Here is a 25,120-nt window from a genome sequence, read left to right on the forward strand (position 1 = left end):
CATCCATCCCACTTTATAAGGAAAATAGAAACAAATCTTTAAAAATGATTATTTTTAAATTACAACATTAAAGTTAATTTTACAAGGGAATTTTACCCTCTCCCCCAAATTTCAGAATTTTCTCTTTCAAATTTGATCAGTAGGTTTACATAATTTCACTTCTACCAGACTTACTCCCTAACTGGACAGAGCTAACTTTTGCATTACTCTTTTTATATTCCCAGCTCCTAGGATATAGGATAGCTGGGTGGCTCTGCTACTACCAAGCTATACTTTTTCACTTAGCATTATATTAAAAATGTTTACTACATGTTTAAACATACGTAGTAAACAGATTTGATACAAAATCTCCATTATTAACATTTTAACACCTTATACATTCAGTTGTGTTGGTGTATCATATTTACTCAGCCATTTACCTGTTGAATAGCATTCAGGCTTCTTTGAACTCTTCACTATAGTTCTACCATGAACATCTTTATACAAACAGCCTTTTCCCCTTTTGAATTATTTCCTAGGTCTGGAGTTAGTGGGCCAAAGGCTATGGATATTTTTATGGTTCTAAACATGTACTACCAAAAAGAATGTTAGCAGTTTGCAGTGCTATTAGCAATAACTGAGTTTAACATTTCCTTAAGGCATTGTCCATATTAGCTTCAACATTTTAAAAATTGCTAATATATATTAATTGGTACTTTATAATTATTTACTTTTTTTCCCCTCTACTAATGAGTTGGAATAGAATTCCCATTTTTTTTTTATTTTAAGCTAAACACAACTCTTAATCTGCATTCCTACTGTAGGGAGTGACTCAGCAGTGCACATGTTGTAAAGTCACATCAAAGGAAGAAAATAAAACAGTGTTAAAGTAACCAAATTAGGCCCTAGTTGGAGTCCACTCAAGCTAGGCCCACATTAGCAAGCCAAAACTTAACTAAACTTCTATGCTCAGCTCTCCGAGGAACCAAATGCCTAGATCAACCAGTCAACACAAGTTACCTAACCCTGCTCCAAACTTCCCTTTGCTCCAATCAGCAAATGCCATGTTTCTGTCCTGCTCCTGCTCACTTTGGTCTATAAAACTTTCTCAAATTGAACAATTCTTTGGAACTCCTTTCTATCTGCTATACTGGATGCTGCTCAATTCATGAATCGCTGAATAAAGCCAATATGATCCTTAAAATCTACTCAGTTGAATTTTGTTCTTTAACAGAGAGTATAAAAATTAATTCCAAGAAGGAGAACTTCTCCTCTGAATCAGAGTGGAGTTTCTGGAAAGGCTAGAGAATATTGAGCAAGCATTGGTTCAACATGTCTCTGATATAGCTTCCTGAAACTGAAGGAATGCTAAAGAAAGTGAGGGTTCTCCAATAAGCTCCTTTTCCTTTAAATTCACATATATCAATTCAGATGCCATACTTTTTCCTGGGATTTTGTTTCAGATTCCAAACATTTCAAAAATAATTCCCCATACTGAAGGCTCTACTATGCAGGAAAGAAGCAGATACAAAAAAAATCATATATGAAGCAAATATTAAAGCACAGGAAACATAATAAATTAACATCATAGTAATGTGAAAAAAATCAAACTGAAAATGAAGTTTTCACAAATAACCACACTTGTTTTTCTAAGGTTATATTACTAAATGAGTACAGATTGCTCCAACTTGTTCATTTTCCTCTGCAAAGACATCCAAATAAGAGTGGAAAAACATTAAAAATAAGATATTAAAAGTGTGAAAGTGAAAGATTAAAAGTTCTTGTTCCCATAGCAATTGCACAAGACAGATTTATACTACATAGGCCACTCCTTGGACAGGCATCAGTTTCTTGCCACTTACTAATTACTGTGAAAACACAAGGTAAATGCACTAATAAAATCACAATTAAACTACACACAATTTGAGACCAATATGTCATAGTTGCCTGGGCAATAGCAAATATATTTGCCACATAAACCAGCAATAATAGTTTTATACGTATAAAATCCATATTATGCAGACCAGTGAAAACAGCCTTCCCCTCCCATAAGAAAGTATGTTATCTGGGATGTAACTTGAATAATGTCTTTTTCACAAAATACTATTATTAGATTTTTTTAAAGAAGTGATTCCCTAAATCTCCAAAGTCTTTACGAACAAAAGAATCACAGTTCAAATTGAAACTCATTCACTAAATGAAAGGTAGACAAAACTAAGAAAAGGAAAAAGTTGGGACATCAATCCTGGACTAGGATCAGAGGATTCTGGCCACCCTTTAGTGGAAGTTCTTGGATTTTGCCAGATAGCAGACTAGAATTTGAAAAAGAATGGAAGTTTTTTAAGAGTAGGAACCTGGGTCTAATGTCTACTAGTGTTCAATAAATATGTGTTAAATGACTGAATACAATTCTTGAAGAAGAAGCCTGAATCTCTGAAAGGCCGGATAATATATTCTAGACTAAAGGACTTCTGTTAAGACCTAACCCTCAAGTTGAACAAAACTAAGCTCTGTATTACTCTTTTTACCTGCCCTGCTATATATATATTCTGTGCCTTCTGAGTCCTCATGTATATAAGGAACTTCTGTTCACTCTGTACCCAGACTGAAGAGTGCATAGCCTCTTGACTTACCAAGTTGTCAGACATAAGCCCAAAGAGGGGGGGACCTCAAAATGTGCCTTAAGCTCCACAGAGTTGGCAGTAAAAGGATGATGGTCTTTGTGCCACTATATATAATTATAAAGCTTTTAGTAAAAAATGTATAAGTCCACTTTTCATAAGAAACACTACTGACAGCCAAAGCAAAACTTCAAAAATGAAAATGTTGTCATTAGAGTAAAGCAAAGAGGCCCATCAGGGAATGTTTTTGGTTTTCCATGGTGACATTTGTTTCTGATTATATATATAATATTAAATACTTTCCCCCTGGGTTTTAAAAGGCTTTTAAGAAAGGAAATAAACCAGATTCATTTTCTTTCTAATTTGTGATATTCAAAGGCATATTTTCTAGTTTCTATAGTCCTGCTTACAGGAAATAGGTCTTTAAAATACGTCTTTAAATTTCTGCCTATTTTAATTCCCTCTCTGGGCCTGAAAACATTTTAATAGAAGATCCCAAATAACTCATTCTCCATACACAGGCATATTTATTTTCCATTGATAAATAGCCTCATATTTTATCTATACAAGTCTATAATTTTCTCAAAGAACAGATGAAAGATATAAAAAGCTCGTTTGTTTGCTTTTAAAACACCCTCCAACTTCCCTTCCACAGAATAGGTAGGGTAGTTAGATGTGTGTTTCCTAACACCACCAAGCAGTTAACTCAGTTCTGACACTGTCTACCCGGAGATAAGGTCACAGATCTCACACCTTAAGAGCTCAGTGCCACAGACTGCCCTCCTTTTGATGCCAATTGCAGGTCCAGGTTGTCACCTGTGCTTCTGACCAATTGGCTCTAAATTGGAGATTTCCAATGACATGGTCCTTGGTTCAACAGCTCGCAGAACTGAGAGAAACTTTTACTAGTTTATTGTGAAGGATAATATAAAGGATACAGATGAACAGCCAGATGTAGAGGTACACAGTACAAGATGTGTTGGAAGGCGTCCTGAGCTTCTATGTTCTCTGTGTGAACCACTCTGCTTGCCTGTTCACATGTTCGCTTATCAAGAAGCTCCCAGAACCTCTGTCCTTTTGGGCTTCCATGAAGGTTTCATTACATAGACACGATTGATTAAATCATTGACCACCATTGATTGATTCAACTCAGACCCTCTCTACCCTCCTGGAGTTCAGGGGTTGGGACTAAAATTTCTAACCCTCTAATCAACATTTTTATTCTCCAGGCAACTAGCCCCCATCCTTCGTTAACTACTTCCAAAAGTGTCCTCATTAGCAAAACAAGAGATGTTTACAGCTCTCCTCAAGTAGGAAATTCCAAGGTTTTAGGAGCTCTGTTCCCAAAATGGAATGAAAACCAAATATATGGTTGACTCTTTTTTTTTTTTTTTTAAGATTTTATTTATTTATTCATGAGAGACACAGAGAGAGGGGCAGAGGGAGAAGCAGGCTCCATGCAGGGAGCCTGACATGGGACTGGATCCCAGGTCTCCAGGATCACACCCTAGACTGAAGGTGGCGCTAAACCGCTGAGCCACCAGGGCTGACCCTTGAACAGAGGTTTGAAATGTGCAGGTCAACTTATACTTGGATTTTTTTACAGCACTATTAGCATTTTCTCTTCCCTATGATTTTCTTAGGAGCATATCCTTTTCAAATACAGTATATAATACATGTAACATACAAAATATGCTAATCAACTATATATGTCAGGAGTTATGGCTTCCAGTCAACACAAGACTATTAGTAATTACGTTCTGGAGGAGTCAAAAGTTATACAGGGATTTTTGATTGTGCAGGTCAGTGTCCCTAATCCCTGCATCCTTCATGGGCCAACTGTATATATTTCTTACAAGTCACAATATCACGGGTAGTGAGGAAAAGATTTATGAGTTAGTATCCCCTTTATCAACCACTGAGAGAGACAGACATATCCTGGCCCATTTGTAGAAATACACACCAAGGCCTTGGGAGCATTTGGTAGTGCATACATGCTCCAAGGCTCTAACAATCAACACACCCCGGAGAAACACTTAACAGAGACAAAGACACACACCTTCCGAGAGATACTACACAGAAGACAAAAGGAACAAAAGAGACAGAGAAGTGTGTATTACTTGCAAAGGACGGACGGCACTCAGGGCAGGCCTCCAGCAGCACACTCAGGCACAGCCTCCGTGCCGCGGAAGAACAGGACCACCCCGTTGGAGTGTAACTGTGCATCACACACACACACACACACACACACGCTCTCCTCTCTCCCTCACACTCACCCTCTCTTACATACACTGTCTCTCACAGACTCCTAACAGTTTCACGCGTACACAATTTCTTAAAACCTGTTACGTACATTCTCACACGTTCCGTCTCACACACACAACCTCACACACAGACCATCTCTCTCACACACGTACCTACGGCCTCTCAGTGTACATAGCCTCACACACGCGCCTTCGCTCTCAGGGCTCCCCCACACGCCCCCGTCGGCTCCGCCCCCGCCGTGGCCCTGCCCCCGGGTGGGCCCCGCCCCGGGGCCGGGGCCGGGCGGGGCGAGCCAGTGACAGGAGAGGCCGGGCCGGGCTGGCACTTCGGGCACGCTGGCCAGCGGGGCGCTCCGGAGGCTCCTGTCTGTGGGCAGCGCGGCCGGTCTCCGGGCGGCCCGCGGCTGGCGGCGCTGCCTCGCGTTTCACGCTCGGCTCCTCCGGCGGCCGTCCCGGCCGCGGGAGTTGGCGACGGGATGTGCTCGGCCGGGGATCTGCTCGGCGGCGGCGGCGGCGGCGGCGGCGGCGGCGGCGGCGGGGAGCGCGACGAGGACCGGGACGCGCTGGCGGAGCGGCCGGTGGCGGGGACAGAGCCGGAGCCCGGGGCGAGCCCGCGGCGACGCGGGCAGCGGCCGCTGGAGGAGCGCGAGCAGGTGAGCGGGGGGGGCGGCGCGGCCCGGCCGGTTTGCCGAGCCCCACCCGGCGGCGGAGGGAAGTAGGCGGGCGGGCGGCGCCTGGGCTCTGCTCGGCGTGGGGCGCCGGTCGCTGGTCGCTGCGGCGAGGAGCCGTTGGACGGCGCGCCCCGGGCCGGGCTGCGGGGTCGTGCGTGCGCGGCGGCGAGTGCCCCGGGTCGCGTGCCTGGCGGGGTCGGCGCGGCCCTGCCCCTGCTGTCGGGCGGGCGGGCGCAGGCCGGCGCCCCGGGCTCTGTGGAAGTACCCTCCGTAACGGTCACTTACCTAAAAGCCTCACATGTAAACACTTTTTTTTTTTTTTTTTTTTTTTTTTGCGACCTCCAGTCCAAACCCCTGTGCTGTGGTGTAGGGGACAGCCGCTCCCTCCCCGCCCTCCATCTTGGCAGTTCCGAACGCACACCTAGCGCCTCCGAGGAGGTGTGGGCGTCTCTCTCTAGATGTGCAGTCAGGGTCTGAAAGCGTGTGTAGGAGCGGGTACTGCGATAGATACCTTGCCTGGGACTCTCCAAGAGAGCAGGTTCCTCACATGAACGCAAACGAAATCAAAACTTCATTTTAAAAGTGAAAAAGCAAGAAAATTGCTTTCAGTTAGCACCGAAGGGAAAGAAGTATTCAGAGGACAGCGGTAGGAAAAGGAGAAGTTGGGTAATTTTTGAAACTCTCAGAATCTGTTCTCACCAAATGAAGTATGGTAATAGGCGTTACAACATATCAGATGTCCTCAAGATTAGGCAAGAGATTTAATAAAAAGAAATTGGATTATATGTAGGGTAGATTTTCACCAGCAAAAAACAGGAATTAAACTCTCAGAAATACCTGAAATAAGCCTACCTTCAGCATCACATTAAGGAGTAGTCACATGATTATTTGCCTTTGCTACGGCCTGTACTGTCGGGACAATCCATTAATGTCTGTCTCCTTTCATCATTGTCCGTCTGTCATTTTGTCACATTTCGCAAACTCCAATAGCATCACTAAATGCATTAGTAGATAAAGTGTAACTTCTGGTATTTCAACATTTTATTTAGAAAACAGAAATACCATTGTGTGGCACATACAAAATATGCCCTAGCATCAGGCTCATTACCATGTGGAGGTGTAATTTTTCATCCTTTTTAAAAAAATATTTTATTTATTGTAAGTTTTCATCCTTATGACAATATAAGAGATGGCATGGTGACTGAAGCAAATAATTAGTCTCTAGGAGATCTTCCCTGTTCCCTTCCTAGTGTACCATCCAACTGGACCATGACTCAGTAGCTAAAGGGCTTAGTTTCCTCTTGCTTTAGTTGTTCAACTGGAAAAGTGAAGAAAACAGCAAGCTACAAGGAACTCCCTTGGTGGTGGTGGTGAGGGGGGTACAGTAGAATTGAGGTTCTTAAAGTACATTTTCGAATGTTTGTAAGGGAGCATGTAAAATATTGCTTCATTTATACTTCTGTAGATTTCACATCATTAGTATCTCTGGTCTTACCAAAATTATTTGGTACAATGAAAAAGGATGAAAACAAACAAAAATAAATGATACATATATCCTAGAAAACATATCCCCGCACACCTGCTTCTTTCAGTGCCTGTCATGGAAATTTCTTTCCTTTGAAATGTTGAAACTGTTATTTTTTTTATCAGATAATGTATTTACGTACCCTAAGCCTACATACATAGTAATGGAAAATTACACCTGAGATATGCACTTACCCCAAATCAGCACCAAAGAAGAACTTCTTATCAAGAAACCAAAAATGAACAAAAAATTGGGACAACACAACCCTTTGGTCTAAGAAGTAAGCTTTTGAGATAAATCATTTGTTGATAATATTGTCACCAAGGCTTGTTTTCTTCTTTTCTTTGCAAGTCCTGCAACTGAAATTTAAAAATTTTATGCACTCCCTTGCATTGATGGTAACTACAGATATAAAAATACTTGAGGGAGAAGTGAATGAATTCATTGACTATGAAATATAACCTAAAGAGTTGTTTCATTTAGTTTTTCCATAGGATGTGTTTGGTTTCCTTAGGTTTCCTTAGGTTTGGTTTCCTTTGGTTTCCTTAGGATGGTATGTGTTTGTTTATTTTAAGGGCACACAGACTCCAGATTACAAAATAGAATATTTTTGAAAACTTGGTTTGTAGACTAGTTATTTAGAATTTAGAGTGAATTTTTCCACAGAAACAATGATATAAAATAAATGGAACTAAAACTAATTAGCTGGAAATGAGGCAGAGGCCATATTCCTGGTGTCCTTTCTGCCTGGCACACTCACTTGGTGTTCCACAGTCTCAGCCTTATGGATGTTGAAAGAGAACTGGTGGCATCAGTGGTAGCGGTGGCGATGGTAGCCGCCTCCACAGAAGCTCCCTTACGTCTGGATCCAGGCTGTGGTGGTGTGCTCTTGAACGCAATAGTTCCAGAAGACATCTGACTTTTGCTCCTCCAGCTGTCAGTGATTTTTTTTTCAGCCCCTAATTTTTTGTATTAAATTCCTTCCTATTTCTGTTTGCTTCATTACCTGATAATTTGATGAAGCATGTTTCTTCCATTAGCTATTCTCCAGGCTAAAGGCTCCTCCACAGGCATCCTTTCCTTCACTGATTTTTCTTTCCATTCCTGTCAGAAAGGTTTATGCCCTTCCCTCATCTTGGGAAGTCTCTTGTATCAGCTTTGACTGTACAAAACCTACCTTTGGCTCATTGATATGATACCAGCTCAGAATGGTCTATATCTTGGTATTTATTTCAAGTAACACAGAAATAGTAATATAGGTATTTTCTTAATAACTAAGATTGTCAGCATCATTTTTTTTTCCCTTACTACTTGTTCTTTTTTTTAATTTATTTATCATGAGAGACACACACAGAGAGAGAAGTAGAGACACAGGCAGAGGGAGAAGCAGGCTCTGTGCAGGGAGCCGGATGTGAGACTCGATCCCAGGACTCCAGGATCATGCCCTGAGCTGAAGGCAGACGCTCAACTGCTGAGCCACCCAGGCATTCCCCCTTACTACTTGTTCTTAAATGCCACGCCATTTGAGAAAACTAAGGTTCTTTTGTCTCTCTAGGTAGGATGATTGACAAAGGAGGCCTAGTTAAAATCAAATATCTTAAGAAAGGAGGACTTAAAAGAATCGAACAAGTCCTTTAGATGAAGGAACTGTGTCAAGTTTGAAGTACATGTCAGGCATCTAAAAGAGATAAGCAAGGGAGAATGGCAAAATGCCCAAGGGAACAAAGGGAGAGGGCATAACTATCCCACATATGTGTTGTTCATTGTGTACATGAGACATGGTTCAAGTATGTTCATGACTGTGAACATTAGGTGGCTTTATATAAAAGAGTCTGAACTACTGCGTAACTGAAAGGCCAAACATCTCTAGTCCTTTTATAATATGCCTACAATGTGAATAGCATCTGCTTAGATGTGGCAGTTCACAACCTGAATAACCTAAGATGGCCCTTCTTACCTCCTAGAGCATAGAGGTCCCATTATCCTCAGATTGACATTAGAATCATTATCTTTAGCTCTAAGGCCTTTCTTTATGATTATTGAAGTAATGTACTTTGGAAAATGTAGAAATAAAGAAAAATCTAAGGAAGAAAACAAAAGCATTTGAAATTCCAATCTAAGCAATATTTTGTTTAAAAATATCAAATATTTAAAAAACATATCTCATACATTTGGTATTATTAATCTCTCCCTCTCTCTTATATTACTATACTTATATGTATATACACATATATTTTTAACATGTTTTAGTATAATATGAAATTTACTTTCTTGTTTTGACTACTTAGCATGTTGTGTCATTTTCCTGTGTTATGAAAAATTATTTGTAAAAATTATTTTTAAGGCTGCCTAACAGTCCGTTTTCCTACTAATATACATTTAAGGTGCTTCAAAATTTCTTTTTAAATAATGCTGTAATGAAAACCTTTGCATGTAAATCTTCAGAGTTCTACCTTGCAATAGATTCCTAGAAATGAAAGAACTAGGTCAATGAGTCAAATTCGTTGAAGCCTCTTGGAACATTCTATAGGATTGCATTCAAGAAAGGTCACACCAATGTACACTTCCAGCATGGGTGTATGAGTGCCATCCATGCCTGTAAGGAATGGTGTTATTTGTAGATTATTAATCTTTGCCAATTTAGTAGGTCAAAATTATCTTATGTTGTAAAATATTGCTGGAGAGGTTTACTAAACCTTGCATGTGCATGTATTTATTGAGCATTTGCATTTTTTAAAATCATGTTCTTTGACCTTTTTTGACACTATTATAAGATATTAATCTCTTATTTCACATTGATTATAAATATTTTCCCTGATTGCTCTTGACTATCATTTTGTTTATGATGTTTTTGATTTAGAAATGCTTTAAGTTTTTATCAGCTAAAGGAATTTATTTTGATAACTTCGTCCACGTCTATCAAACATACACACACACAATATATATATACACATATCTATCTATATCTTTAGAACGTTCTTTTTAATCCTACCAATATTAAATATAATACCCACCAATATTTTAAATATTAAATATTTAAATATCACTTGGGTGCTTATCCCAAGTTAAATATCCACCAATATTTTCTTGTGTGTGTGTATTCTATGTTGTATTATTTTTTAAAAAACTCTGTATATTTAGTCTCTTTAGAATAACTTTAAGTATTGTGTGAGGTATGGAGCTAATCTGTTTTTTTCCCCCAATCATTGAATAATCCATTTTCTCCCTAGTTTTACAATCCTTTATAGTAATTACAAATACTAAAATCTATATTAAGCTTTTATGTTTTTGTTGGTTTTGTGAAAGGGATGTTTTTCCCACAAATCATCCTTTTGCTGCTGGTTTCTAGCTACTGGTTTTTATATATTTAGTTTTTAACTAGTTACCTTTCTGAATTCTTTTGTTAATTCTTATGTTAATAAATACCAGTATCTTTTGCATCTTCTTTTGATTCTTTTGCATCTTCTAGATATATAATCATCCAGTCTATAGATAAGGTTGATTTTGCTTCCTTTCGAGTGGTAATGCTTCATTTTTATTTCTGGCCTTTGTGAAACCTAGAACTTTCAGATCAATGCTAATTCATAGATATGTAGGTGAATAAATGAAGAAACCTTTATAAAGGTACTTGCCAGTGGCACTTGGGTGGCTCAGCCAGTAGAGTGTCTGACTCTTGGTTTCAGCTCAGGCCTTGATCTTAGAGTCCTCCCTGGCTCCACGCTCAGCCAGGAATCTACTGGAGAAATTCTTTCTCTTTCCCTCTCCCTCTGCTCCTCCCTGTCACGCATATGCTTGTATGCTCTCTCTTTAAATAAATTAATTAAAAATAAATAAAATAAAAGCACTTTCCAGAGTATGTTCCATAGAAATCTCACTTACTAACTATAACTTTGGGCAAGTAAATTAACCTCTCCAGACTTTAGTTTCTTCTCTGTATAAAGGGAATAATAATTGTATCAACCTTATACGATTGTTGGGAGGATTATATAAGTTAATAAGTGCTTACAGCAATCCCTAGCACTTAATAATCATATATATGATTGCTTTGGGGCATAATTTTCAAACAGAATCCACACTAAAAAGAAATCTAAGAAATGAGGTTTTCAAGTTTTCTAGCCTCTACATTTAGGTCACTGTAAAGGGAAGGGGTTCTGTAGTTCTAATGTGCATTAAAATCATCTCTTGTTAAATGCAAATTGTGATTTCCTTGGTTGGGATGAGGCCTAAGATTTTGCATCTCTGTTAAGCACCCAAGTGATACTGATGCTATGTCCACATTCTGCACTTTTGAGTAGCAAGAGAATACAGGATAGCAAGTCAGTCCATAGTATTCACCATATTTGCCCTTCGACATAGTAGATATAGATATAAGGAAGTCATTTAACTATTCCCTAGAAGGGTACATTTGAGCTCTTGGTGAGGTATAAGAAATCAACAGTTGTTCCTCAAGCCAGTGATTTGTTCTAGATCCTACAACTAACTAGTTCTGGAGAAGACCAGAACCCAGGTCTCCAAATCCTAAAGCTAGTGTGTTCATATATGCAGAGAGGACTCCAGCATAATGGGAGAACAATCTCTACAAAGCTCCTGCTCTCCCTTAGACTGCGTAGTTCAAAACTAGATTATCTGGTTATATCTACTACTTTTCACACTTTTATTTTTTTACATGTGTATTATTTCTCTCATAGAGGAATTTGGTCTTAAGCAATTGTGGGAACTGTTTAAGCAGTCTGTAAGTCTGATGTTGGAGCTTGAGGTCCACTGGGCAGGCAGTTAGGAAGGAAATGTATGTAGATAATGGAGAGAATCAGGAGCAGCCTAGAACCCATAAGCATGTGCTGAAACTCCATGAGAACTAACTGGAACTTTGATTTTCACTGCTTCCCCTCTTGCCAGTGTGGATGACCTGCAGCAGCCAGGGCCTTTTCTCAAATAGCTAAACACACACATCTGGATGAGGAGTTGGAGAAGCTTGAGGAGAACCCTGGGAAAGGGAAAGCAACTGCGGGCCCAGATGCTGCTGCTTTGTGCTGACCAGGTGAGGCAGCTGATCAGCAACAACACATGAGCTGCAGACTGGTGGCTGCCTCCGTTCTACCCTCCAATCTTCCAAGAACCCCATAGCCCACCCTAACTTTGTGTTGTGCAAGAGTCCCTCAGTCAAAAGATTTAAAGACAGGCTCCACTACCATATCTTGCCGAATGGTATGTCCTAGATAGTGTTTCAGTCAATCAGGTGGGTGTGATGCTGGGGAAAAGGGGGTCCCAAGGTCTGGATTGAGGAAACTGGATGATGTTTTCCTAAGATTGCTAGGGACATAAGTCCAAAATCGTCATCGAAAAAAGCCAAGAGCATAACCGTGCCTCTTGTTAAAATGCAGTTTCTGATTCAGTAGATCTGGGGTGAGGCTAAGGTGCTTCATTCCTAACAAGCCCCTATATGATGCTGATGCCACTGGTGAAGGCACTGCACTTTGAGTAGCAAGATCTGCTCTCTTTCATACTTCTCAAGTTTTCAAGCAATAACTGTAACAAGTATTATGAGCTTAGTGAATTCAGCTTTAAACTTAACCTCATCCTGTTCCCAAGGGCGTCCAGTCTTTAGAGTAACTCAGGGAATAATTTCACATATGGTAGGCATCTTTTATTTGTTTTTATCATTATACAGAGTGGAACCTCTAAATCAGTGGTTCTTAACTGGGGCAATTTTGCTCACAGGAGACACTAGCAATGTCTAGACATATTTTTCATTGTTAAGACTAGGGGGATACCACTGGCATCTAATAGAAAGAGTCCAGGGGTATGGCCAAACATCCTCTACTACACAGAACAGTCCCTTACAACAAAACATTATCTGGCCCAGATGTCAATAGTGCCAAATTTGAGAAACCCATCTCAAGATGTATTAGGTTACAGTGGTTTGAGTTGTTGAAAATAATTACTCTGCTAATAGATATTTCAATGGATAATAAAAATTATTTATTTATTTTCTGAAATCTACATGCCAAACATGTAGTCCCTCAACTGATCATTTCTCCTCTCTCTTCTTTCAACAACTTCTTTTAAACAACTTTCTATATTTTGCTTTCTCTCTCACATCCTTTTCCACCCCTCCTTCCTACTATTCATCTCCTTTCTCTCTCTTCCCATTGAATGTCTCATTCTCCCACAGTCTTTTATTCTCCCTAACCATCTCAGCTACTTTCTCTTTTTCTCCATACATCTCCTGTCTCCTACCTTCTCTCCTCTGCAGAAGCTAATCATTATGGAACAATGAAAAGGGTTTTGGAGTATAACAGTTCTAAGTTTGAATTCTGGCTTTACTATTTCACCAGCCTTGTCATTCTAATCACTTAATCCTTCAGAGATCCTATTTCCTCATTGTAATGAGTATATTGCGACCTACTTCTTAAAGTTCATATAAAAATTCAGTGACATTTTGTGTACAAAATACCTAGCATATAGTAGACCTTCAATGAATATTAGCTCCTTATTATATCCTCACTTTTCCTCTCCTTTTTTCCTCTGGTTCCCTTCTTATCCCTCTCAACTAACCACATCATAAAACTTAGTATATATAATGTTCAGATTTATAGAATAAGTATTACTTATGTATTGAATAAACTATTAAGATTTGCTAATCTAAAAATGAAATAAATTAGCTATTTAATATTTATCTTAAAAAAATTAACTTGCCAACCTAAATTATGATAGTGGGTATCTTCAGTTGATTACTTTTTCTATTGTGAGCCACTGATTCTTCCTAGGAAAAAGAATATCCACCTTCCTCTGTACAAGTTATTCTCAATTTCCTATTCAACAGAAGTGATAAAGCAAAGTTAAAGGAAAAAAATGAAAGTACCATGACATTAGCTTGTCCAAAGAGGCCTAAGTATATGTAAAGAAACTCTTTATCTTTATTCCCACCTTCTTCAAGCCTTAGGACACTATCTTCATTTTTTGCCTTCTTCTCTAGAGTTGCAATCTTATCTTGCTGTAGCAGCCTTCAAAAAACTTTGGAGTCCCTACTAGTCATGTTTTGGTTCGTTAAGTATGTTGTGTGTTTGTGTGAGATGTGTGTGTATATGTGTGTGTGTTTAAGGGAAATGATAAGACAAGCAAAGAGTGCTTTCATTTCAGCAGAGAAACTGAATTTCTAGTTAACTTGATGCAAAAGATGTATTCTGTCTTCTGTTTCCCCATACACAGTGTTTTGTTTTTGTTTTTGTTTTTCCCATTTAACCTCATTGGCAGCTATCTTGGCAAAGGAGGAGGAGATGATTGGCTTTATTTGTTGTTGCTGTTTTCTTACAGCATCAACTATAGCTTATCAGTGTTCTGATCAAAGGGAAAGCAGACTGCAAATGTTTTGAACTTTATGGAAAATGTAGGATAAATCATTAATACTTAATATCTAAACACAGTGTTAAGAAAATTAAATTTTGGGAGACCTGGGTGGCTCAGGGAATGAGCGTCTGTCTTTGGCTCAGGGTGTGATCCTGGGATCAGGGATCAAGTCCCGCATCAGGCTCCTTGCGAGGAGCCTGCTTCTCCCTCTGCCTGTGTCTCTGCCTCTCTCTGTGTGTCTCTCATGAATGAATAAATAAAAAATTTTTTTAAATTAAATTTCTATTTGTGGTTTTTACTATTCTCTTTGATATTATGTTTTTAACATCTCTGAGATTTTTAAATTCTTTTTTCAGTTCATCTGAAAAAATTGATTTTTTTTAATCTTCTGGATCAAAATTTCACTTGAACTTACACAGACCATCTACAGAGGCAGGGAACTTATATTTGATTTCCCATGACCAGCAAATTTCGTCAATCTGATTGAATTCAGAATTCCTTATTCATGGTGCTCAGAAGTAATAACATATAATAGAAATATTATTATTTCTCCCCAAGTTGAGAGTTAAAAAGGAAAGTCAGGGTGCCTGGGTGGCTCAGTCATTTAAGCATCGGACTCTTGGTCATGATCTCATGGGTTGTGGCATCAGGCCCCTTGTCAGCTTACGTGCTCAGTGAGGAGTCTGCTTGAGGATTCTCTCCCTCTGCCCCTCGCCATTGCTCATGCATGTGCATGTGCACTCCCTCTCAAATAAATAAATCTTAAAAAGGGGGGGGAATCATTTTTAAGGAAACATATTTGACTTTGACTATTTTCAGTAGACAAGCTGTTCCCTCTTGTGGTAACATGTAGTGTACCGCCCTGCACATACGAGGTATTTAATGTCACCAGATACTTCATATCTTAAAAAATATGTAGATTTTAGGAAAAGTACAAAATGTAGAAATTTTTAACCTGTAGTTTGAATTAATCATATTCTTCACTTTATGGCCTAATTAGTTCATGCATAGCCCTTTTCTTCTTATTTAATTATATTTTTTATTTTATTTTTTTTAATTTTTTTTTTATTTTTATTTATTTATGATAGTCACAGAGAGAGAGAGAGAGGGGCAGAGACACAGGCAGAGGGAGAAGCAGGCTCCATGCACCGGGAGCCTGATGTGGGATTCGATCCCAGGTCTCCAGGATCGCGCCCTGGGCCAAAGGCAGGCGCCAAACCGCTGCACCACCCAGGGATCCCTTATTTAATTATATTTTTTATTATGTAACAATTCTCCTCCTCTATAATAGGTAGCTTTTTTTTAAGTAATCTCTACCCCCAATGAGGGGCTCAAACTCACAATCCTGAGATGAAGAGTAACATGCGCTACTGACTGAGCCAGCCAGGCACCCCATAGACAACTTTTTAAATATGTTTAATAGCTTTGGCTGAAATTGTGTGTTATCTTTTTGAATACTTGATGGTTTCATTTGGGTATATTTGCAATTGTGATTTAACAGCTTGGATCCTAACTCTTAACTATAGAGAACAAACTGCTGGCCACCAGAGGGGTGGTGGGTAGGAGATGGGTAAAATAGGTGATGGGGATTAAAGAGTACATTTATCATGATGAGCAGTGAGTAATGTATAGAACTGTCATATCACTATATTGTACACCTGAAACTAATATAATACTGTATGTTGACTACACTGGAATTAAAAATTTAAAACTTAGTAAAATAAAATAAAATATTGGATCCTATTGGTTGAAATGGAAATGAATACAAATTTTAGTATTTTTTGGTTTATAGTAATTTAACAGACTAATTCAAGAACTAGTCAATAGTACACTTGAAACTAATGTGTGTGTCAATTATGCTTCAATAATTTTTTAAAAAACAACCTACAGTACTGTATATTAAAAAGGGTGACTCAAACTATATTTAAATTATACCTTAATAAACCAAACTAACTTAAAACAAACAAAAAAGAACTAGCTGATATTCTCATTGATTTTTCTCCTCAAAAAGTTTTTTTTTTCCTTTACTGGTTCCATGTAATTTAGTGGGAGTTAAGTGGAAATTAATAATAAGTGCTATAACTTTAGCATTTAGTTAGAAATGGCAAACAAGGAGCATTTGGGTGGCTCAGTCAGTAGAGCATCTGACTCTTGATTTAAGTTCAGGTCATGATACCAGAGTCGTGAGACTGAGCCCCCCACATTGTGCTCTGCATTCAGTGGGGAGTCTGCTTCTCTTCTCTCTCTTCCTCTCCCTCTGCCACTTCCCCCCACCTGTAAAATAAATAAATAAACCTTTAAAAAGAAAGAGAAATGGCAAACAAGTATAAACCTAATAATAAACATGTTATAAAGTATAATATATAATGCTGCAGTTAGGTGAAGCTTTAGATAGTAAATATGCTTAACATTGTATTTTTGTACATTTTGTATGAAATGAAAATGCAACTATATTTAATATCCAATGAGCAGGAAAACATGCCCAGCCTCACTAGAAATAAGAGAAATGCGAACTTAAACTATTAGGAATTATTTTTCATCTAATAAATTGTTAAAGATTAAAAAGATAAGTGGTGTGGGTTTAGAGAAATTATATGATCTAAAGAATACACTACAATTAAATATATAAACTGGTTCAGTGTTTCTGGAGGGAAATCTGGTGTCAGATCTCATGATATATACTATTATTGCCCCCACTTTAAAGATGTAAAAACTGTAGCACAGGGGGGTTAAGTAATTAATTGAAAGTGTCACAGCTAGTAAATTGTGCAGTTGAGATTCAAACCCATGCTTAAAGCCTAAGTTCTTAACTATCAAGCCAGTGTTGGGCCATGAAATTTAATGGATTGTGAACAGGATAGTATAGTCAAAAAGTCTGTCATACATGGTATGAGTATCATTTTGTAGAATTTTAGTTTATATGTACTGGTATGTGCTGGGTCAAGGTATAAAACATATTTCTGATATGGATCATAGTCAAGATCAAGATCATAGCCAGCTCCATTCTGTCTCAGGGCTTTTGGCTGGCCTCTTTTCCCTAGAACTTCCCTGACAGATCCATCATCAACCTGTTACTTCTCTGAGATCCCAGCTTGGTTTACAGTGCAGAAAGAACCTCCAACCCACCTCACCTTTGTCTATTCCACTACTATATTTTCCTCATAGCTCTTGTAACTATTTGAAATTATCTTAAAATTTGTTTGTTAAATTGTTTATTCTCTGCCACCCTCCACTCTCCACTCACAGGCTCACAGAAGAACATGAGAGCAGAGATCATATCATGTGGCAAATGCTTCAATTATTGTGGCATCTCTGAGGTGTAGTACAGAGTATGTAAAAACTTCTATCCAAAACAACACTACTGGTAAAACCTCAATTGATGTTTTGGCTGAAGTAATGTGGCTCCCAGGGGCAATTATGACAAAAATTAGTTTTGAAAGAGAAAGGACTTTGTGTATAACAGGAACATACTCCGTTGTCAGAATCAACAGGAAAGAAGCCAGTAGTGTTGTGCATTGAGCTAAGGATCCTGGTAAGATACTTGTAAGAATTTAGGCAAGGATTATGTTCCTTGATATGCCATATTTTATAATTTTTAATGGTGGGGTTTTTTAAATTTATTCATGAGAGACACAGAGAGAGGCAGAGACATAGGCAGAGGGAGAAGCAGGCTCCCTGTGGGGAACCCAATGCAGGACTTGATCCCAAGACCCAGGGATCATGCCCTGAGCCAAAGGCAGACACTCAACCACTGAGCCACCCAGGGGTCCCGATATGCTATATTTTAAAACTACCACATTATTGAGGAGGTGAAAGGCTAATGAACATAGGATCTTGGAATATTAACTGGTATTAAGTTATGTAAATGGTCTAAATTTGCAGTTTTATTTTTAATTTTTCTTGAGTTCAACATAGAAGATAGTAGAAAAAACCCAGAGACAACATAAAATTTTAAATTCAGATCATTTTAATAAATGTATTGTTAAAGGATGATTTTCTTTTTTTTTTTTAAGATTTATTTATTTATGATAGACATAGAGAGAGAGAGGCAGAGACACAGGAGGATGGAGAAGCAGGCTCCATGCCAGGAGCCCAACGTGGGACTGGATCCCAGGACTCCAGGATCGCGCCCTGGGCCAAAGGCGGCGCTAAACCGCTGAGCCACCCAGGGATCCCCTAAAGGATGATTTTCAAAAAAGCTTAGTGGTCATTAAATAGAAAATGATCACATGTTAAGGATTTTACTTAACTCATCATTAATGAGGGAACCAAGCAAATGTTATAACTGATTCACAGGTAAAATTAAAAAAAAAAATGTATATGGGAAAAGATATGTTGAAATAAACTTACAAATGGATTAGAAGCTGGCTTTTTCCCATAGGCAGGAGAGGGAAAACAATTGAACTCCACTGGAACAAAATTTATTTGTGTGTCTATGGATAAAGATTATTTTTCATTGCTATTGGTTATCTGTAATTATAGATATAAAATACCTCAAAAGCTATGAAGGCTAAACAATATTCTAAACAATGCAGAGTTTTCATATTTTTTTTACTTATTCTTAGTTGTACTAATAAAGAAACAAATCTCTAAAATTTGCTACATGGATAGATTAATTTTTGGATAGTAAGAATACTTGATCTCTCCTCTTACACTGTCTCATGCTGCTAGAAAATATTAATTCTATTCTAATCTTTTCCCATGGTAATACTGTTTATAAACATCCAGTGTGCATATGAAAAAACATGTTTTATATATATATATGTGAAAAGAAAAAATTGATTTAAACTTGAAGTTCTTTCTGTTGCGTTATATAGCTAAACTTCACCTGATGCTAACATAACTACTGAAAAATTTTGGTGAGAACAAGACTGCTGCTTCATATCTATGTCGAGTTTTATTTAGCACATAAATCCCAACTGCTTGTTCGTTTCATCATAACATGTTTTGAATGGTTATTGACTTCAAAGCCAACTTTGTCAACTCAAGAGTTTCACAGGAGTATAAAAGTACGTTAGTTTAAGCTTTTAAATTTACAAAAGGGTAAGAACAAAGTGATTTCTTCATAGAGAGTTAACCACTTAATATGACCATCTTTGGTATCAATAAAGTTATGCAGTATAAAACACTGGAGAATAAATATATGAAGAGGAAATTAGATCCCAAACTTCTTCATTATTCAATATGTATGCATATTTAACAGTAATATAATTAAAAGGATATAACAATTCTGCCATTTCTGAATAATAATATTTTACCTTTGGAGTTTTAAATGATTAACTATTTAGAAATCTGTCTTTCACACTTTATACTTAGCTACTGTTTTAAGACTTCAGTTGCTTTAACAATCTGTCCATATACTGAAGATATTGTCTTTCTCCATTTGTATCATAGTAAACATCAGATGCTTTAATAACTGATTATAGTTATTGTATTATAGGTAGTTTTCTATATTGTTTGTTCCTTATTTTTCTGTTTAGCATATATTTTCTCCATAGCTTTTTTTTCATTTATTCAAAAAATTTACTGAGCATCTACTATTTTCCAGGCACTGTTCTAGGTACCCAGGATACAAAGAAACAAACAGAAACAAGCCCAAATTGCTCTCCTCATTAAACTTGCATTGTAGTAGGGGGAAAGACAATGAATAAATGAGCAAGTAACAGGGTTATAAGTGCTATGGAAAAAAATGAAAGGAGGGAAGGTGGTAGGGAGTGTGGTTATGGGGTAGGGTTGCTGTTTTAAATAAGGTGATCATGGAAGGCCTCACTGAGGTGATATTTGAGCAGAGAACTAAAGGAAGTGAGAATTACTTGGCTGTGCCCCTTCTTTTGCTTTGACTTCCTAGGAGGGTAGAACCAAATTTGAAGTTTGGTTTTAGTAATTGTGGTAAGTTATCTTTCCCCAATCTAGATTCTCAATTCTTTCCCACCCATCCTACCTTCCAGTTCTCTGTTTTTTATTATTTCATTTGTTCCTACTGTAAGTAAATTCAAATCCTTTGTGGAAAGAAGAGAGGAAAAAGTAAATTAATTATGGACTTATAAACTTCGTCTCTTAAAAAATATATTTCTTAAGGAGTATCATATATATAATCACACCTTATAATGAATTTAAGTATTTCCTTTTTTTTTTTTTTAATGCCTGCTTCAATTCTTTTACATGAAGGTTTGCATCACAGTTTATTGGAAAGTTGGAAAGAGCTCAGCTTTATAGTCAGAAGCCTCCTGCCTCAAATCCTGACTGGTTGTCTGATTCTGGGGAAGTCACTTGGCTTCTGAAGTCTAACAACACTCACCTAATGGTGTATTGGGAGGACCAAACACTTAGAATGTGTGTGTTTAATAAGTTTATTAACTTGGAATGTGTGTGTTTAATAAGTTTATTGAACAAATGACTAATAAGCAAATAAAAATGGGGGAGGGATTCCATTTAAAAATGGAGGAAAGGGCAGCCCCGGTGGCTCATCAGTTTAGCGCTGCCTTCAGCCCAGGGCCTGATCCTGGAGTCCCGGGATCGAGACCCATGTCAGGCTCCCTGCATGGAGCCTCCTTCTCCCTCTGCCTGTATCTCTGCCTCTCTCTCTGCCTCTCTCTCTCTCTGTGTGTCTCTCATGAATAAATAGATAAACTCTTTTTAAAAAATGGAGGAAAAATAAAAATTAAACTACAGGGTTTTTTGTTTTATTTTATTTTTTTACTGAAGAGCTTAAAAATATTTTGCTAATACTTTTCTCTTGGCCAGGGTGTGATTTTAAAAGTGAGAGTCTTCAGCACATAAACCATATAACCAGGAATAAAATCATTAGAGTACATGGAATCTTCAACAGGAAAGACTATAGAGTAAGAAGAGAAGATGGCCTACAGATAAGTCTCTGAAGAGTTCTAACATAAACTCAAAGGAAAATGAGCCAACAAAAGTAGACCAAAAAGGACAAAGGAAGTAAAGACATCTAGAACGACTAACAGGCTTCTTGCTTGTACTTCTGGGTTGTTCCATTCTCTGAGATAGGAGACCCTGGAGGAAGACCAATTTTAGGGAAATTATTATGAATCTGGTACAGAGCATGTTGAGTTCGAGATTCCTATAAGAGACATCTACATGGAAATGTTGAATACAGAGTTGAGCATTAAGTCTAGAAATCTGAAGAGTTGCCTGAGCTGAAGAGTAATGCTCAGAAAAATAAAAGGAAACTATGAATCTTTTATAAAAGTGAAGGTCATTTTAATTAGTAAGGGAGAGTGCAGTGGTATTTTAATATGGTAAGTTGAGTACATATCCTTCCTTAAATATTAAACAGCTTAATGGGAGGGAATATGGATAATTTAATTTGTGTACTCCACAGCACTTACCTTGCTCATGGTAGGCATTCAATTATTATTTATTGGGATCCCTGGGTGGCGCAGCGGTTTGGCGCCTGCCTTTGGCCCAGGGCGTGATCCTGGAGACCCGGGATTGAATCCCACGTCGGGCTCCCAGTGCATGGAGCCTGCTTCTCCCTCTGCCTATGTCTCTGCCTCTCTCTCTTTCTCTCTCTGTGACTATCATAGATAAATAAAAAAATTTTAAAAAAAAAATTATTATTTATTGAGTTAAACTAATTTGACTAAAGCCAGGCTGTTCTGTGAGTCAAGGATTGTGAATTATTGGAGTTGGAGTTAAGTAATCAAAGGTTAGAGGTACTCAGGGAGGACGTGACACACACCAAGAACCAGAGTGTGGTTTCCTGAAAGTAAGTAGCTGTCAGTCTGGTAAATCAGTCAGGTCTGTGCAGGTTTGCCACAAGTAGGGCATAACACATCTTGCATAAAATGCAGGTGCAAAACATGCTGAGAGGAGAGGATCATGACTTTAGAATGTAACTACAGACTTTATTATAGTGGTCAGAAAACTTGTAGTCATTTTCACTCTATCACCATTTACCTAAAATTAAAACAGCTATTATATATACTTCATTATAAAATAAGGTAGCTTTATGTAGATACACTGTTTTCAAACTATTTCTTCCAGGAGAAATGTAATAACCCAAATACTTTCCCTTATTTATAACACCAGATTCCTACAGATTCTTTAGTGCCATAAACAATGAAGAGCAAACTTTCCCTCCATCTAAATGGTTGATTAATAATTTAATAGGCATTTCCTTTTAAAAGAATTGCTCCACGATGGTTAAATCAGAACTGCAAAGAAAAATATCATCCAAATCATTGGATTTGACAAAAAGTGCAGTGTAAAAACAAGAAGCTATTATTGTACAACACAATAAACAAGTTCCAAGCATTGTTATATGAGTGGCATTTTCATAGCTTTTTGAAAAATTGTCATATTCATTTGTACTGTTAACTTTGCTATGAGACTGAGACAAAAATCTCATTATAGACCTTAGTAAGAAATTAATGATAAAGAGATAACTTTAGGGATCCCTGGGTGGCGCAGAGGTTTGGCGCCTGCCTTTGGCCCAGGGCGTGATCCTGGAGACCCGGGATCGAATCCCACATCGGGCTCCCGGTGCATGGAGCCTGCTTCTCCCTCTGCCTGTGTCTCTGCCTCTCTCTCTCTCTCTGTGTGACTATCATAAATAAATAAAAATTTAAAAAAAAAAAAAAAAAAAGAGAGATAACTTTAAAGGCAACTTAATTCCAACAAGAATGGTTCATATATTTGCACAGTTCTGTTAGACATAACAATCATGTTTACCTTTAACTCTTCACATGTAACATGGAGAAGATTATTTATTTATTTATTTATTTTTGGAGAAGATATTAATAACATAAGTAGAATTTTCAAATTTTCATAAAGCTATACTTTTGTGGCCTAAGTACAAACTTAACAACTCCTGTCTTAAAATCTGATTTTTTTCCTAATGTTTAAGTTACTCAAATTCCAGTTACTTAACATATAGCGTAGTATTAGTTTTAAAAGTAGTGTTTAGTGATGCATCACTTCTATATAACACCCAGTGCTCATCACAACAATTGCCCTCCTTTATACACATCACTCACCTACTTCCCCTCCAGCAACCCTCAGTTTGTTCTCTGAGGCTAAGAGTGGAGCGCCTAGGTGGCTCAGTCAGTTAAGTTTTTTTTTTTTTTTTTTTTTTTTTCAGTTAAGCTTTTGACTCTTCATTTCAGCTCATGTCATGATCTGGGATTGTGGGATTGCTTCACATTGGCCTTTGTGCTCAGCACCAAGTTGGCTTGAGATTCTCCCTCTCCCTCTCCCCCCTCCCCACCCCCATGTGCAAGCACTCTGTCTCTCTCTCTCAAATAAGTAAACACAAATAATAAGAAAAAAAGTCTCTTATGGTTTGCCTCCCTCTTTTTTTCTTTCCCCCGTGTTCATGTTTTATTTTTTAAATTCCACATATGAATGAAATTATATGGTATTTGCCCTTCCCTGACTGACTTATTTCACTTAGCATAATACCCTCTAGCTCCATCCACATTGTAGCAATGGCAAAATCTCATTCTTTTAGAATCTGATTTAAAAGAGGTATTCATGAAGTCATAATGTTGATGATTCTTTTAGTGGATTCCAGCAACCAGAACAACAGCCTTCAGTAATAGATCTTTTAAGAACAGTACTTTTAAGAATCCATCTTCATCTAGATGGTGCTTTAGATTCTGACTAGTGCTTCTAATTTTGTAACATCCTTGCCTTTCTTGGTTTTGTTTTTTAAAGGAAGTATGACTTGCGTAATCCATAAGTGTTATAATTCCAATCAGGATCTCTATTTTGTTTCTTTTGTTTTAGGAATAAGAAGGTGTTCTGTTACAGTATAAAATCCATTTTTGTACTTAGATGTATGAGTGAGAGCATTTGGAATTATGAATATAGATTAACCTGAAAAAGAAATAATGATACCTCTTAGGAAGGAGAAGATAAAAGAGTAGGAAAGGTTTGGAACAATAAATAGGAAGAATTGGATTAACAGCAAGAAGCAGCTGAAAGGACTTGAGAGTATGGAAAGAGTAACAGGAACCCTGAACCAACAGTGTCTTATAACGAGGCATCTGAGCACAATTTTTACCTTAACAGACTAGAAAAAGGAGCAGTTGGAGGCTACTAAAAGGGAGTGGGAGAGAACATGGGACTATGAATTTATAGTTGAAATGGTAAGCAGTTCTAAATTGCAAGGAGAAAATAAAACCCAAAAAGGCTTAATCTGTAACTGACCCAGAAGGTTTTGCTTGTTTGTTTTTATAATTTATAATTACTAATTTCTTATTTGTTTTCATGTATTTGTTTATCTCTATATGATACTGTGTCTTGTTGGTGTTTTGGGAATGTGAGATTCCTGCCCTTTTGAAAGAAAGTAACAAGATCTTTTTCAAAAAAAATGTCTTTCTTTTGAGAGGCTGAGTGGGATAGTGGTGGAGTGGATTGAACGAAAAAGAATACCAGGGTTTGGAAGTGAGGGAAACTCCTCAGTCTAAAAATGCCTCTGAAACTGACTCCCAGCTTGGTCCTATCATTTTTCCTCCTTCATTTTTGTCTCTCCATAATTCATTTGAAATTATGTTATTTATAAAGGCAGTCTTCCTGTGATAATTGGAGCACATTCTACTATGTTAGTACTATTGTTCATACTACTAAGGCAAGACAATTGCAGGAGGGAATAAAAGGGGATTATTTTCTGTCCAAATAAGATACATTTTTCTTTTTTAACTGAATATAGTTAGAAAAATGAAACCCCAAAAATCTGTCCATTAA

The 25,120-nt window shown here is 37.8% G+C and overlaps 1 protein-coding gene and 2 long non-coding RNA genes across 4 annotated transcripts in view; 2 read left to right on the plus strand and 1 right to left on the minus strand.

Moving 5' to 3' along the window:
* Positions 1-5,171: 5,171 nt before the first annotated feature.
* FAM241A (family with sequence similarity 241 member A) overlaps positions 5,172-25,120 on the plus strand; it is a 44,409-nt gene continuing 24,460 nt past the window's right edge. The window contains exon 1 of the mRNA XM_072810338.1: positions 5,172-5,517. Within this exon, the coding sequence (XP_072666439.1) occupies positions 5,341-5,517 (177 nt within the window). The 5' untranslated portion in view covers positions 5,172-5,340. The remainder of the gene's footprint in view (positions 5,518-25,120) is intronic.
* LOC140623747 (uncharacterized) lies at positions 5,748-12,908 on the plus strand. 2 transcript variants are annotated; one of them, XR_012023293.1, is made up of 2 exons: positions 5,748-5,835; positions 7,186-12,908. It is a non-coding gene; the product is annotated as an uncharacterized lncRNA (long non-coding RNA). The 2 variants fall into 2 exon arrangements; XR_012023292.1 differs by having other exon boundaries at positions 5,766-6,181.
* Positions 17,339-24,920, minus strand: LOC140623746 (uncharacterized). The gene is made up of 3 exons (XR_012023291.1): positions 23,410-24,920; positions 21,760-21,948; positions 17,339-21,424 (listed from the first exon to the last, which is right to left on the minus strand). It is a non-coding gene; the product is annotated as an uncharacterized lncRNA (long non-coding RNA).

This window comes from Canis lupus, chromosome 33 (genome assembly GCF_048164855.1).
Source record: "Canis lupus baileyi chromosome 33, mCanLup2.hap1, whole genome shotgun sequence".
NCBI lineage: Eukaryota > Metazoa > Chordata > Mammalia > Carnivora > Canidae > Canis > Canis lupus.